Source organism: Streptopelia decaocto (genome assembly GCF_964273445.1).
Source record: "Streptopelia decaocto genome assembly, chromosome: 2".
NCBI classification, from domain to species: Eukaryota; Metazoa; Chordata; class Aves; order Columbiformes; family Columbidae; genus Streptopelia; species Streptopelia decaocto.
The window spans coordinates 145,652,192-145,668,762 of NC_138655.1; the positions used below are offsets into that span (position 1 = coordinate 145,652,192).

Consider the following 16,571-nt stretch of genomic DNA (forward strand, 5'->3'; position numbering starts at 1 on the left):
TGCAGCTGCTATAGATGACTAAGTCTTATAGTTCTGTTGAAAATTTCATATGCATTGTTTTTCTTAAAGGTGCAACTTTTCACATCATGCAAATGGATCAGAATATCTACTGTCTTTAGCTTAAAAGGAAGGAGATACTTGGGTTTTCTGTCCACATTAAAAATGTTGAAAAGGTACTGTCTTTTTAAGTGGAGCTTATTGTTCTCTGATCAGAAGTACAATGCATGCCAGTGAATGAAGGAGGAGCAGAAGGAAAGAACCAAATTTACTTTGAACTGGATTTGTATTTTATCCATGGCAAGGCTTTTCCTGTTTGTAGTGTGACTATTTTAAGAACAAAAATACAAGCTTTGGCATAAGCTACCTTATTGCTGATCACTAGAAAATGCCTCTGACATTCATAAAGGTTGTTGAAATTGTCTGTGAATGTTTTCAGCAGGAGAGGATGCCTGTATGGAGCAGCACTAACAAGGAAGGGAATTGTGCCATCCCTGCTGGTTTTACTCATCAGCCTTTGTTAAAGGAAACATTGTGAGCCAGGATCAGGAGTTGGCTTTTGTATTAATATGTTCAACTCCACAGCACTCTGTGAAGCAAATTTTGTAATGAGAGCCTTGAAAATGTTCTTGACCTGTTATAGGAAAGGATTACCAGGAGGCAGGTCTTGCATCTATTTTCACAGTGTAAGCTTCCTGATAAATAGTGACCTTGAGATCTTTTGTACTGCCTGTTCTGAACATCTTTGATAAGGGTAAAGAACTGAATGGCTTTAGATTTACAAAAAGATAATAATCACCTGATGATTTTTAAGAAGCAAATAATTAGCTTAACCAAATCTTGTATAGGCTGGAAGATTTATAATCTTCAGTCTAAACTACTAGCGGCAGGAGTCTTAAGGATCTGTGAATTAAGGTTTCTGCCACAAAACCACCTCAAATTTGAATGAAGAGCTCAGCAAGATTGGTTTGCTTATGGAGAAAAATGTCTGATGAACTGACCTCATTTTTACCTAGTGAGTGGTGTAGTTATTTAAACGTATCTATGAGGATGAAATTCTTGAAATGGCTGTATTAACTGTTCGGTAGCAGACTCTGAAAGAGATGGCACTGTGCCTGTCCCCACACTCGGGGATTTTCAGAATTTTAGGAATCTCTCATAGGATTCTGTAGTGGTGAGTTCTCAATTTTGGTGCCACTAAAGCAACCATGTGACATAACCTTAAACATGAATAGTTGACAAACAGGAGACATGTCACTGCTAGTTGTCTGGGGACACATTGATGGGCTTTTTGTTTAACAGCTTACATAGTCAGGATGTGCTCTGTACAAGCTCTGCTTGGTCAGAGTTTGACAGTAGAGGGTCAGATGTTTTGCTGACACTCTTTCTAGTTCTGCTAATCTCAGCAGGATTCGTGGGGGTATTAGTGCAGTAAGTGGTTTATTAGAAGAGATAATTAGCGCAAAGCAGATGAGGATTTCATAAATAAGGAGACTTGCTGTGCATCACTGAAACCTGCTTATATGACCTGGCAAGTCCCCTTGTTGCACTTTCTTACCTCTCATCTCACTGGTGCTTCATACATCCGTCAGCACACACCCAGGATAGGCAAATTCAGTTGAGGAACAGCCATGTATGAGGAGACCTACCTGGACGATATGGTGATATGAACAAAAGCACTTCAAAAAGCAGTTTCAGTGTCTCCTGCAATGGGAGCTCCCGGGCAGCGGGAACAGAAGTGGGCTGCTGGGCAGTGAGCTGGGGAGCGAGGAGGCACTGGGGAAAAGCAAACCTCAGCTGGTCTGTCAGAAGACTCCAGCTACCATCCTTGGAACTGGCTGCAGTCAAAGACAGCTTTTTGATTGATAGTCCACCAAGAAATTGAGGTTTTCTCAGGTGGGAATTTAGATATGCAGGTGGAAGGGGAAAATAAAGCAAATGTATAGCATGAAAAATGTCAGAATCTAGGCTACTTTTAAAGAAATAACAAATAATTTTGTTTGCTCATTCCAGTCTTGCCTACAGATTCACAGACAATACTTGAAATCAATACATTTTCATCAAAGCAAGTCGTATTTTTAGATTCTTTTCATGTTATTAAATATGCATGAGACTGAGAGTCCAGTGCTGCTCACATGGGAATGAGTGAGTGGTTCTGATTGTGGTGGGAAACCTACTGAGCTCCTGTTGCCTCCCAATACCGGGAGCCTTCGCTTGAACAGCATATGATTTCCCTCCCACCTTCCCCGATCTACTCAAACTCTTGGAAGTTATGGCAGCACAGTTTATCTGCTATACATTCATCCAGAAGGGGAACTTTCATTGAAGCACTGTTGAATTACCTTTGTACAGAGTATTAAAACTAATCTAGGAAACGACTATATGGAGCAGGTTAGCATTAAGTCATGACCCATTTATCTTTGCTTACTTATGGTAGTTTTTACCAGGCACTGAGATAAAACAGATTTTAAACTCCTCTTCACAACTTCTTTTCTAGCCACACATCTGATAAATGTGCATTACATTAGTTGCCCACAATAAGAAGCTACTTTAAAGCTCTAGGGAAGATAACAAGAAAACTGCAATTTCAACGTCACATTTTTGAAAGTAAATATAATTTGTTAAGGAAAAAGGGAACCACTGTTTACCTGATCACTCAGTACATGAGATTATCTGATCAGTAATTTGTTAATGTACCATCAGGATATCCTCAGGTATGAATATTGCCATTTATTAACCACAGACGCCCAGGTGAGGATTTGAAGCCGGGCATGCTTCCAGAGGAAACAGTCCTGCAGCACAGTCTCCCTCCTGTTTTTCCAATACCATTGGTACCTGGGGTTTACCTTCTAACTATCTAGCAAGCCTATGATCCTGTTACGTGTCTCAGTATGCAGACTAGCCTTCAGCCAGCCTGTGCTCTGGTACCAAGGTTTATCAGTTTACAGACTCCAAGTAGCTGGTGGCATGTTCACTGTTACTCCAGAAAAAGCAGATAAGACATAATCCCTGCACTGCAGGAGGGCAAGATACTTCATAAGATCTCGACCTCTTATCTTTCTCATGTAGCTTTCATATCACAATAAAAATCATCAGTCTGGAACAGAACAGTTTGACAGGATGACTCAGTAGAGCCACAAAATGACAGATGCTAGAAATAATAAATAAACAAACCGTGCTGGGTCATTGTTGTCAAAGCAGGATCCTTCACCTGTTATTCCTGCCACTGATGCAGTCAGCTAATAGTTTGCGGTCCATGCTTTTCTGTTCACAGAACAGATTATTGATATGACATGAAAATTTAGTATGGTTTTGTTTATTTTCTAAGATTACACATTACATCTCAGGATGTAACTTCTATAGCAGCAACCACGTGCTTTACTTGCTGTTTCCAAGCTGGAGTCCTGGCCAGTACTGTGAACCAGCACGCTCTGTCCCTCTGCTTCACATCCCCTTGCAGCATCACTCCTCTTCCTGCCTGCTGAGCTTCCCTGGGCTCTCAGCTCTCTGCGTTTGCAACCAGACCCTCCTTTTGTCCATTCATATGGCGCCAACCCGCTCCCCCAAAAACAAAACAAAACAAACACCCTCTGACCATACAGCTTAGTTCTATCCAGACGTGATGGTGCAGCCAGCAGCTGGGAGTTGCCTGCAGTGGTCTCCAAGCAGTTCATTCAGCCTGTACTGTGCCTTCTATTTATTCTGTAAAATGATGGCTATTGCATATCAGCTTCAGTGCTGCCTGTAACCATCTGTAGGTCAAAATTTTGCTTGAAGACAGCTGTGTATTACAGAAAAGCAGGTAGAGCACGTGGAAGTGTTCTGTCTGATCTGCATGTGAACAGAGCTGATGGCATGTCACTGAAAATGATGGTTTGATTATCCAACAACAGCACATGAAAGTGGATTGCATACGCTCAATGGTTTTAGCTGGGAGAAGAGCTAGAAGATCCTGAGGAAAATAGTTAAGTTTCCTCTTCCACTTTAGATCAGAGGCCCCATGTCTCAAACAATGCCCTGAGTTTCTACCAGGGCACTGCCTGGAGCTACCAGGCATTTTGGGGGTGGACAGGACAGGAGGAGGAGTCTTTCCAGTTGATATTGCCTTACTTGATACTCATAGTTAAATATTAATTTGCTCAGGGGCTTGAATCCAGGGCTACATCTATATTCATAAATTACGTAGCATCAGAGAGCATTCTTGGGTGCTGGCCCTCCATCCGCTGTCCTACTGAGTTGTTTTAGTAGTCCCTGGCCTGCCCTTGGCCCACGTTAACCTGAGTGCTCCTGGGCCATTTCCCAGCATGGTTCAGGGGTTGGCACAGGCCAATGCAGCAGGTGGTTCATGTGCAGCGATCCTGTGTTGGGGGTTAATAGTGTGGGTGCTGGTTGTTCCGTGTCAGTTGGCATCAGTGCCAGCGACAACCCTGGGCATATTTGATTTCCTAGTATAGATGCAGCCCACCAGCTCCACTTCTTTAGGTTGGATATGAGGAAAAGGTTCTTAACTCAGAGGGTGCTGGAGAACTGGACCAGGCTCCCCAGGGAAGTGTCACGGCCCCAAGCCTGACAGTGTTCGAGATGAGACTGGACAACACCCTCAGACACATGGTGTGAACTGTGGGGTTGTCACATGCAGGGACAGGAGTTGGACTCGATGATCCTTGTGGGTCCGTTCCAACTCAGGACATTCTGAGAGAATGTCTCCCTGTGAGAAATCTCTCTCATTTGTGCAATAGCTGGTTCAACCCAGTATATAGATACAGAACAGTGCAAAAAAGGGGGACTGAGCATTGTGTACCCAGGAGGCAGGGCAGGGATTTGAATTGAGAACTCTCCAATTTTCTGATAGAGGGTACCTGTTGTCAGACAATATGTGCATACTTAGGCAATTTGGTCTCATATTGTAGCAGTTCAACTTTTTTATGGTGAACTTTGACAGTACGTGAGTCAGAGGTACAGGAAGGAGAATGACCCTCCAGCCTGGTGAGTAAACGTGTTCTTGGGAGGGGAAACTCCTGGGCACCTGTCTCTGCTTTGATATATGTTTAATAATACATAGAAGAGAGGGAGCACCTTCTGCTGGTGTTGAGGTAGTGAGCAGGACAGGTGTGGATTCACATCAAGACACAAAGATGAGGGAATTGTAACTCTGGAGCTCATGTTCTTGTTGACTACTTTTATGCCACAGCATCTGGAAAGGAGATTTTTCTGCACTGCACATCTTACCCAGCTTTTCTTACAGCTTCTCCGAAAAATGATTTAAAAAAAAAACAAACAAAAACCAAAAGGTTGGATTGCATGTAGGCCTACATGTTCAAGGTAGAAATGGTGGTAGTGGTGAACACTTGTTTGTGTGAAAAAGATGAAAAAAAAAATAAAAGAAATGTGGTTTGGTCTAAATTGGAGTGGTTTTGACTGCTGTACTGCAAAATGTTATTTGTTTTGCTGTTCTTAGATCAATAATATAATAGTGGCCCACCCCTCTCCCTTAGAAAGCTGTCGCACAGGCAGCACTTAATGAGTTAGTACTAGAAAAAATGGAACGGGTCCTGCCTTGTTACATCCAGAAAAGGCTCACCTGTTGGCTTTCAGTAAATTCATCAAGAATTGACTTTGGAGAGCCAAAATATGAAGAAAAGTTTCTAGTAGTTCTCAGCTGGTTTGTCTAATTTCTTGGATTCTTAAATCTTCAAAAACATGTATGATGAGGCTTTCCTCAAATAGCAAACTACACCTGTGACAAGATGGATGTTTTCCAGTTCATTACAAAAAATAATACCTTTTCCTTCCCTTCAAAACCAGCTAAGTATTGATCAGCATTCACAACAGGGAGGAGAAAAGCCTTCACTTACTGATTTTTAGTGTTCTAAAACCGAGGAGCTACTGGTGCTGCCCTGGAACAGTAGTGCTGTGGCTGAGCGGTGCGGAGGGAGCCGCCTGCCTCGCCGCTGCCGAGCCGTCTGTCTGTCCTGCCTAAAGTCTTTGGGAAGCTGCTTCTGACATAAAACACTTAGCATCTGTAAAGGGAGAGCTGAACATCTATCAAACATCGAAAGATCAAAAACTGTGACTCCCTGTGGAGGAACTGTTGGGAGAGAAACAGCTGAATAATGTTGAACATATGCAGATCTCTGACTTCACCTAATGCACACTGCGAAGGCTGTGTTTGTAGTCAAATGATGAGTCATTTTATGGATGTGGAAAAGCTTTTGTGCTTCTGCCTTAAAAGACACTGCTCTATTATTTGTTTGAGAGGCAATGCCAGTTGCTTCTGCCTTCTCTTATACAAATGTAAGCATAAATATTAATCTGGGGTATGATTTTTTTTTTCTGAAAAGGCGGGCCTGGCAGTGGAACTGCTTTGGGGGGAGGGGGGTGCTTGGTATCCTGAACAAACTTAAGAGCTGACAAGGGCATTTAAGAACTCAACTTTCTGAAAAAATTCAAGTTCCCTAAACCTCAGTGGTAACTTGTCCCTTCATGGATATCCAGAGTATTCACTGGACATGCTCATCCTCAGGAATTAGGAACCACCATGGTTTTGAGGACAAAATCACTGAAATAGCTCACCTCTTCAGTTTGAAAGACTCCTCACCCCAATCCTTAAAAAAAGCCTTTAAACTTCATATACTTCATAAACATCATATACTTCCAAAGCTTTGGGTACATGAAAACTTCCCAGATAGCCTTTCCTCACTGCCCAGCCTCATTAACTTGGCAGCGCCAAGGCAGGAGCACTGCAATGGCAGGGGCAGCCCCTGCAGCCTGCTTTTCTCACAGGAAAACACCAGGAGAAGGTTGGATGCTTCTGTCAGATCCCCTGCTGCAGCCAACACAGAGATACACCGCGCTATGTGAAGAATCAAACTACTCCCTTCTCCTGAGCTGATTTCCTCAAATGTTGGTTGCCCTCATGCTCTCAATAGGACCCTTTTCTACTTTACCATGTTGTGATAGGTAGAAAATGCAAACGGTATTTCCCTGAACAGTTGTTGACAGGAGTAAACCTATCCTAATAGTGAGTGCAAATATTATTATAGTGAATGCTACCTGTTCAGTGGCTGTTCCATGGTGTATATACCTAGACATATGATGTGGCTTTTCTTACGATGATTCTATTCCAGCTCAAAAAACACGTTATTGCCTCTAAACAAGTCAGAAAACACTTAATTAGCAAAGTGCCTTCCACACTTATTTCTATGAGGAGTATTTTTTCTCTGGTAATAGTACAGTTGGGGATAAGCAGCCAGACAGATCAAAACAAAATGAAATCTCACACATGTGGTTACTGTTTTCTGGAAACGACCTTCCCTTTTCCAAAGACATAAGTCTTCCATTGGGAGCTGGAAGGTACAAAACAGCTTGACAACACAGCATGTGAATGTGTGTCTCTAACATAAACATAGCTAATATTTTCTATTATTGCTGCTCTCTGGGCAATAATCAGTCCATTTAAATATGATGAATATGAAAGTAATAATGTTTCAAATTTCCCTCCTTTACATGCTGTCAGGGAAAAGAATGTTGATAAATTTTTTCAATAATCTGATAGAGAAATGAAATAAAATGAAAGTCAAGTTCCTGTGACACAACTAGTGCTCTTTTTAATTCTGCGCTGTCTGAATTTTTCAGGGTTTTGAAGGTATTCCTGTCCCGAACTGCTCAGCGTATTCCATACATGACAGGGGGGCGAGTGATGAGGATGCTGGCTGTTATTCTCTTGATAGTCTTTTGGTTTCTCGTTGGCTGGACTTCTGCAATAACCCAAAATCTGGAGAGAAACATTCCACTTATTGGCCAAGGGCAAACATCTGACCACCTGATCTTCAATATGTGCCTCATAGACCGCTGGGATTACATGATGGCCGTTGGTATGTTGATTTTCTAGCTTACCTTCTATTTCTAAAATAAAACTTCATTTTCTTTTCATTTTTCTTCTTTTAGAATATCTCAGAGTTTTGTCAGAGTGCGTAATATCACGTGAAAAGCTCCTAGGGGAATGAAATATTGGCATATGTTTTTTAAATAGGCTGAGAAGTAAAACATAATTAAATTATACTGAAGTTTTTATGACTTTCAAAGGTTTGTAACTTGGATTGTAGTAACAAAGTGATGGGTGCTCAAGAAATTCATCTTTGAAGGCAGAAGATATTTTGCTCTTCTACACTATTAAAGTGAGAAATTATGGCTAGAATAACAGACGTTTTTTGTCCCTGCACCACAGAATTGGGCAGAGCTTTTGTGTGTGAGGAGGGAAAGAACTTGCAAGATTGCTCTTTCCTGACCTTACAGGAATTAATATCAAAGTAATGCAAGTAGGAAACGCACATCAAGCGTCCCAACTGAACGTATTTGTTGGATGTGCTCTCAGTGCATGGGATGGGCAGGAGCTAAAAAATGACACCCTGAAGAACTCATATCAAGGAGAAAAAGGACGCATTTTAGTTTCCTTAATTTTGTAACAAACAGTGGATTCCCCATGCCAGAGTTCAGTTGTACAGTATCATGTTCTTCCTCCCAATGGCCAGACAGCTTCGGTGCTTCTGCACCCGGAGCTGTTGTTTCTAGTACAGCCCCAGTGTGGCGCCCACTATCTCAAGTACATCAGTGTTTCACAATCTGAAATAAATTCTTACCTCTCTGCCCTTTCCCTGCTTCCCCATGGTCATCCCACTGACAGAGCTCCACTGCAGAGGATCAGGGAGAGGTAATGGTGGCTCCTTCACACAAGAGTGCAGAGGACTTGTCCTTTTAAGAAGGACAAGGAATTACGGGAGGGAGTCCAGCAGTGGGCTATGAGGATGATCAGGGGTCTGGAGCATCTTTCTTATGAGGAAAGACTGAGAGAACTGGGTCTGTTAAGCCTGGAAAAGAGAAGGCTGAGAGGGGCTCTTATCAGTGCTTGTAAATATCTCAAGGATGGGTGTCAAGAGGATGGGACCAGACTCTTTTCTGTTGTGCCCAATGATAGGATGAGGGGCAACAGGCACAGACTGAAGTACAGGAGGTTCCATCTAAATGTGAGAAGGAACTTCTTTACTTTGGGGGTGACAGAGCACTGGAACAGGCTGCCCAGAGAGGTTGTGGAGTCTCCTCTGGAGACATTCAAAACCCACCTGGATGCATTTCTGTGTGATTTGCTTCAGGTTAACCTGCCCTAGCAGGTGGATTGGACTAGATGATCTCCCGAGGTTCCTTGCCACCTCAACCATTCTGTGGTTTTCTCTTCTTAGAAGCAGCCTGGGGGTATAAGGAGCATTTTCTCTGAGAGTGCTATACAGAAAGCCAGCGCATGGTAATGCACAGGAGTTTTAAAGGGCAAACCACCGCTGCCAGCTTCTCCAAGGACTTCCTGTGGCTCTAAGCTGTCCCTGTGCTCTGCTCCTCCCTCCTTCAGGCAAGATCTCAGAGGCAGTGGGCCCACCGGTACCCCCGAGTCAATGTGCTCACTGGTACTGCACACCAAGGAGTATAAAGTAGTATGCTTTGAAATGTGCCTCGATTTGAGCCCTTTTGGAGTAATGTACGGATAACACATAACTCTACTTTGTGATAATGGAATAGTACTATTGCCAGAGATGTTGTAAAATTGATAATAAAAGATAATTAAATGTAGAACACTTGATGATGTCATCTGTACTCACCGATTTTGCATCAAAATCTTACCGCATTTCACAGCCAGTAATATAGTTTTATTAACATTTTGATGGTGGTTGTTGCATTGGCCAGCAAATGTTTTTATTCTCTGAATTTTGTAGCTGTGGTAGGGAAGTGATTAACAATTCGGATCTTAGTACCTAATTATGATCAATAGTCCCTTTTGGGTAAGAAAGTACATAAGCTGCTGTCTGCCCAGTGTTGAAAATTTTTAAAGGTATATTTACATCTAGAGGGGTTTTTAATTTTTTCAAAATACACTCAAGGGCAGTAGAGGCAAAGCCAACCTGAAAAAAATTGGGCACAATTTCTTATATTCTGTTATTTTGCCTTCTTACACAAACTACCTTATAAGCAGAGTAACTGTTGTGCAAGTCTTCAGCAAACTATGCAGCCACGTTAGTGGTACGAGGAGATGTACGCCTATGAGTCTATACTAATGTGTGTGTGTATATATATATATTTATATATGTGTGTGCGTATATGCACTTCAAGATTTTTATTGTCAACACCAGTTTGAAAAGCTTAGAACCAGTAGGACCTAGTTCCAAAGTTAGATGCTTTGTCTAAGAGATATGTCAGGAGAAATACCCATAATGCAGAACCTCTTTTATTCCTGTATTTGACTGGGAGCAGCCATGCAAAAGATTCTATCGGATAAATTAATTGATAGATTATGATATTTGATTTAAAATGCTAAAATAAAAAAGCTGGATGATAATTTATGAAGGGCTTATTATTGCGTTTAATTTAGTCAGGCACGGTAGTTTATATTAAACTAGTGAGGGTTTTGGAATATACTCTGTCACCTGTAGCCCGTTTTACTCGGCTGTCAACACGTTACTGAATTGTGGAGAGGGAATTTTCAAGGTCGCAGATTAATGAAGTGAGAATTAACAAGATTCTGTTAGAAAGTCGTAATGAGATGAATCTTTTATGCTACCAGAGATTACTGGAGTTAGGATTTATGAAGCATTTTCCATACTAATCATGCCACTTGGGTTCTATCTCTGGAGACTTGTATTGCAGTGAGTGTTTTATATTTACATTTCCATTAAGTTTAAGAGGATGCTCTTTGGGAGAAAAGCAGGGACTTAGACAGAAAGGCTGTCACCATTTCTAGCATTGCCTCTACGTTCTGTGATATGCTGATGAGAAAATTAACATTCAGTAAATCTTATTTTATCTATATAATGTAGTATAAGTTAGCATGCATTTTTCTTGACATTGGATACTTTTGCGTTGCTTATTTGTCACTTCCCTAGATTCTTTTATTTCCTTTCTATTTGTTTCTGCATCACTTTCAAGGTTGGACCATCTGTCTCATTGACAAGCCGTGGCATGGTTGACAATCTGAGATTTTAGAGAAAGACCTGAGGGCTTGAAAACACTCACCCACAAAACCTTTTCCCTATGGCCTGTCACAGCTACACACTGAGTTCAGAAAAAAACAACCAAACAAACAAAACACAAACCACAAGCCATAAACTTTTGGTACCTAAGGGCTTGCAGTGTCACAAATCGACCTATTATTCTTTATCCCGAGGGAAAAATCCCATAAGTGAAACAGATATCAACACAGGGTTTAAAATAACTTCCCACAAACTGGAAAGAAAAAAAAAAAAAAGGCAAAATAATAAGTTTAATGAACAAAGCCCCAGGCAGGAGAGAAAGGCAGGCAGGGAGATAAACGTACAGACACAAATAAAAAGCAGAGGTGAAATCTTGGCAGGTGGATGTTCCTGACTTCAGCAGGGCCAGGGTTTCACCCGGCGTGGATAGGATTTGAAGGGAAGTTTTTAAAAATCTCCCCATGCATATATGTGTGGTTTTCAGTGTTTTATTTAAACCTGAAGCAAATGGCAGGTATTAACTAAGCACAGGGAGGTGTTTTTCCACAGCACCTGGTTGATTCCCAGCTGGCAGGAGCGGGGCTGCTGCCATAGCCCCCTAATCGGTGGGTCATATTCTGGGTCCTGGGCATCAAGAGGATTTCAAACACGAGTCTGTGTCATGGTTACTGCATACCCTCAGCCAGGAAAAGGAACAAAGTAAGTATTTCAGGCTCTTCCCAGGAGAATTCTCTCCCTCTTTTCATTTGTTGATGTGTAACACATATAATCTTTGCATCTGAAGAGTGTATGAGTTGCCAGGACAGGCTCTGACTTATTGGGCCTTAAGACTGCCTGTCCAGTTTTGAGCTAGAGCATTGTAATACAGCCTTATCAAGCTATACGGATCCTCTGCTGCATTCAGCAAATGAGTGATTTATTATTTCTTTTTGTTATCCCCATTTGATGTGGCCGTATGCCATATATTTGGGGTGTGTTATTCAGAGCATGCAATGAATAAAGAACTGTTCATTTCCCAATGAATGTCTTTAAGCCATGTTCTCCTTAGCATCAATGTACAAAGATTAAAGCCAAAATTGTCAATCGTAGCTCTAATTTTTGGGTGTCTGTCTTGAGGCATTTAGGAACTAGTTTTTCAGAGTTCAGTTTACAGCCTCCTCTGTGTGGAAAACACAACCACGAGGCACTTGTTAGAATTCAGAACTCACATTAGATACTCAGAAAATGTACTATGTAAAAATAGTGATCACTTGTGAAAAGCTTACTCTAAGTGATAAGACCAGGGTTATATAAAATGTTTGCAGCAGAAATAGGAAAAGAATCCTGGTTTGCAAAGGGACCTTCAGCTCTGTCAGTTTCCTGCCTGTAACCCACCCCTCCCGCCACCATGTACATATATTATTCAATATATTCATCAATGACTTGGATGAGGGAATAGAGTATACTATCAGCAAGTTTGCTGATGACACCAAGCTGGGAGGTGTGGCTGACACGCCAGCAGGCTGTGCTGCCATCCAGCGTGACCTGGACAGGCTGGAGAGTTGGGCGGGGAAAAATTTGATTAAATATAACAAGGGCAAGTGTAGAGTCTTACATCTGGGTAGGAACAACCCCAAGTTCCAGTATAAATTGGGGAATGACCTATTAGGGAGCAGCATAGGGGAAAGGGACCTGGGGGTCCTGGTGGACAGCAGGATGACCATGAGCCAGCACTGTGCCCTTGTGGCCTGGAAGGCCAATGGCATCCTGGGGTGTATTACAAGTGGGGTGGTTAGTAGGTCGAGAGAGGTTCTCCTTCCCCTCTACTCTGCCCTGGTGAGACCCCATCTAGAATATTGTGTCCAGTTGTGGACCCCTTAGTTCAAGAAGGACAGGGAACTGCTGAAGAGGGTCCAGCGTAGGGCAACAAAGATGATTAAGGGAGTGGAGCATCTCCCTTATGAGGAAAGGCTGAGGGAGCTGCGTCTCTCTAGTTTGGAGAAGAGGAGACTGAGGGGTGACCTTATTAATGTTTACAAATATATAAAGGGTGAGTGTCACAAGGATGGAGCCAGGCTCTTCTCGGTGACAGCCAACAGTAGGACAAGGGGTAATGGGTTCAAACTGTAACACAAAAGGTTCCACTTAAATTTGAGAAGAAACTTCTCAATAAGGGTATCAGAACACTGGAACAGGCTGCCCAGGAGAGTTGTGGAGTCTCCTACTCTGGAGACATTCAAAACCTGCCTGGACACCTTCCTGTGTAACTTCATCTGGGTGTTCCTGCTCCGGCAGGGGGATTGGACTAGATGATCTTTCAAGGTCCCTTCCAATCCCTAACATTCTGTGATTTCACAGCCCACATCACCAACACTGTCTGTGGTTTATGTCCCTCATCTCTAGGACATGGTAAATCTGGAAAAGGTATGGGGAAGAGTAACAAAGGTGATGAGTGGTGCAGAATGTCTCCTCTATGAAAAAAAGACTAAAACAAGTGTGGCAATTCAGTCCTCTGAGATTAGCTGTTTCGTCCAATTTAATTTAAAATAAAACATGCTTAAGGAAGGTAGAGGGTGGAGCTTTTTTTTAAAAAAAAAAAAAAAAAAGTTGTTGGCTTTTCTTTAACAATGACCCACCAACATTTTGCCTTTTTCTCAAAAACAGCTGGAACCCCCAGGTTGAGCAGTTTGGGTTGCATTACCCCCTGCAGTAATGTTGCTTTTTCTTGGTATCTGCTGCAACATAGGTGAAATCACATAGCCTTTACTCAGGTGCCATTTTCTACAAAGTATTTGTGCTAAGGAAACCGTGTTTGGGTTAGCTTAGCCCCACGGTCATATATTGGTAAATGCCACATTCAGATTCTTTGCAAGCCACCTGTGGGAGAAGACAGCTTCAGGAGAGGCTGGAAGATGCTCAGACTTCCTCTTGTCTTTGCAGCACCCTTTTTTGAATCCACTTCTCCTGCTCCAAGTCTTTCCAGCCCTTCAAGTAGTTTGGATACCATTGGCATTTGCTTGCATCCTCTTTAAGATGTGAGAGAAGAGGTCCCACACTCAGCTTGCTCTCAGCTGCTGGTGGTAGATCTTTCTGACTCTGTTCTCCTCATTTCATCCACACACAAGTGAAGAGCATGATGGGGCAGATGGAGACAGAAGAGTGGCCAGCTGGTTTTAGTAACAACATTGAGCTATGGAAGGAACTAGGCAGCACAGCACATCTGTGTAGAGGAAGTATAAGGGCTAAGAGAAATGCAGAAATGAAGGGAGTTCCTGGTGATTGTAGACCTGAGTGCTGGCCTATGTTCATGCAGGCATGTTGCTCACTTTTAAGTCAGTGGCTATGTTCCCATGGAAGCAAAAACCATCTCTAGGTCACTCACAAGCCATGGGACCAAAGACCGTGGGTCAGCATGTCCCTTGTGTTACTTCAGATGGACCTGTGAGGCAGTCTTGTGGCTGTGTGGGGGATGGAGCATGCTGTGCACCCCACCAGCCCATGGACCTCTGCTTTTCTTTTGGCATTGAACAGCCACAGGCCATGGAAGTTCTGGAAGAAAAAAAAAAGTCAGGATTCGGCACCATTAATTCTTATTCCACACAAAAGTCTCTGTATTGCTGTGCCTAGATAATTAAAATGATGCTGAGATACAGTGAGAGAGACAGATAAACGTCTAGGAATTTATACTTTGACAGGAATAAGTCAGCACTAAGGACTGCTACATGTAATCACAGTTCATTGAAATATATGAAAATCCTTTCAGTTAAAGAAAAATTTCTCTGATGACATGGTGCAACTCTCCAGTTGGGAGATTGGACACAGTGAGGCAGAAAGAGACTGCACTGGCTGGCAAAGAGAAGAGCAATCGAGGACACGGTTTTTTCCTATTTTAAGATGGCATGTGCCCTGCTTCAGCCAGCACCCTGAGTGAATGAATGGGTGGAAGAGCTGTGCTTCCAGATCCATAGCTCACTTCATTTCTGTAAAAGGGGTTTAAAGTGTAGATATTAGTCTGATGAAATGAAGTGTGATGGAGAAGTAGATGAGTTGTTGTAGCTGTGTTATGGATGTAAGTAGAGTTGTAATCAGTAATTTATGTCCAAAACCTGAGGAAAAATATGGTGTAACTGTTGGAACAGTACCATTTTCCCAACATTGCAAAGTTCAGAATACCAAATCATAGAATAGTTTGGGTTGGAAGGGACCTCCAAAGGTCATCTAGTCCAACCCCCTGCAATGAGCAGGGACATCTTCAACTAGATCAGGTTGCTCAGAGCCCCATCCAGCCTGGCCTGGAATTTCTCCAGGGATGGGGCATCTACCACCTCTCTGGGCAACCTGGGCCAGTGCCTCACCACCCTCATAATAAAAAATTTCTTCCTCATGTCTAGCCTGAATCTTCCCTTTTTTAGTTTAAAACGATTACCCCTTGTCCTGTCACAACAGGCTCTGCTAAAAAGTCTGTCCCCATCTTTCTTACAGGCCCCATTTAAATACTGAAAGGCTGCAATAAGGTCTCCCCAGAAATTTCTCCTCCCCAGGCTGATCCATCCCAACTCTCTCAGCCAGTCCTCACAGCAGAGGTGTTCCATCCTTCTGTTCATTTTCTTGGCCCAAATAAACTTAGTCAAGTTGCAGCTGTAATTGGCTCTCCCTTATTAGTGTGAGGAAAGGACACAGAGCATGTCACTCTCTCTGGAGAGCAGGGACCTATTCTTGGCCTACAACAGTGATTTTTAAGCAAATAGGTGTGGTCAGACATAGAACATTGCAGAGAATCATGAAAATGGGCTTTGATCCTTCAGAGCTGTCTTCTTTTTGCAGGTAGCTTTTGGACAGCAGAGTGGGCGTGGGTATCGTGGCTCCAGGGAGCTCCTCTCAGCAGCCCTGACGCGCAGCCATCTCCACCGAGAGGCTGGCCTGAGGAGCCACGTGAGACAGGCATTTCTGGCAGGGCAGGAGAGCTGAGAAGGAACCAGGACAGCCTGAAATAACTCACTTTCCCTTGCAGAACGTGGCGGGAAGAAAACTCACAGTTTGGGATTTAAGCTGTTCACAAATATGGGTAAATTTATTTGCAGTGTCATCTTGCAGTGACAGGGTGGCATTATCCCCATTTTACACACCCAGAGCTGAGGCACAATAAGATTAGGGTTATATGGTCCATTTAATCTGAGTGCACATTTTGCAATGCCTTTGGCTCAGTTACAGAGCTTAGTCAAATCTATATATAACATGTTATGTATGGTCTCACTGACTACAAATACTGCACTATGTACTCAGTTCTGCTGCAAATCACAGCAAAAATGCCTAGGTTGGCACCCAAATAAGAGAAGTCCTCTCTGTGATAATCTCTATGAAGTTTGGCTTGACTTGAAATTTTTTCATATACGTGGGAGCTTGAGGTACAGTCCAAGTTAGAATTCAGTTCTCCTGCATGTACACAACACTGCTTTTTTCACCTGCAGTTCTTTGTCTCATTCACTAAGTATCTAAATGTCATTTGCAATGAATTACAGAGCTTTCTTCATTAGCCAACCTTGATGTATCTCTGGAATTGCTCTGTCACATGCTTTAAATGAG

General features: G+C 42.6%; 1 protein-coding gene across 1 annotated transcript in view; it reads left to right on the forward strand.

Moving 5' to 3' along the window:
• Positions 1-16,571, forward strand: part of GPR158 (G protein-coupled receptor 158) — a gene marked incomplete at its 5' end in the record, with an annotated part of 196,811 nt that overhangs the window by 161,546 nt on the left and 18,694 nt on the right. Inside the window, one exon of the mRNA XM_082045133.1 lies at positions 7,633-7,871. Coding sequence (XP_081901259.1) covers positions 7,633-7,871 — 239 coding nt within the window. The remainder of the gene's footprint in view (positions 1-7,632; positions 7,872-16,571) is intronic.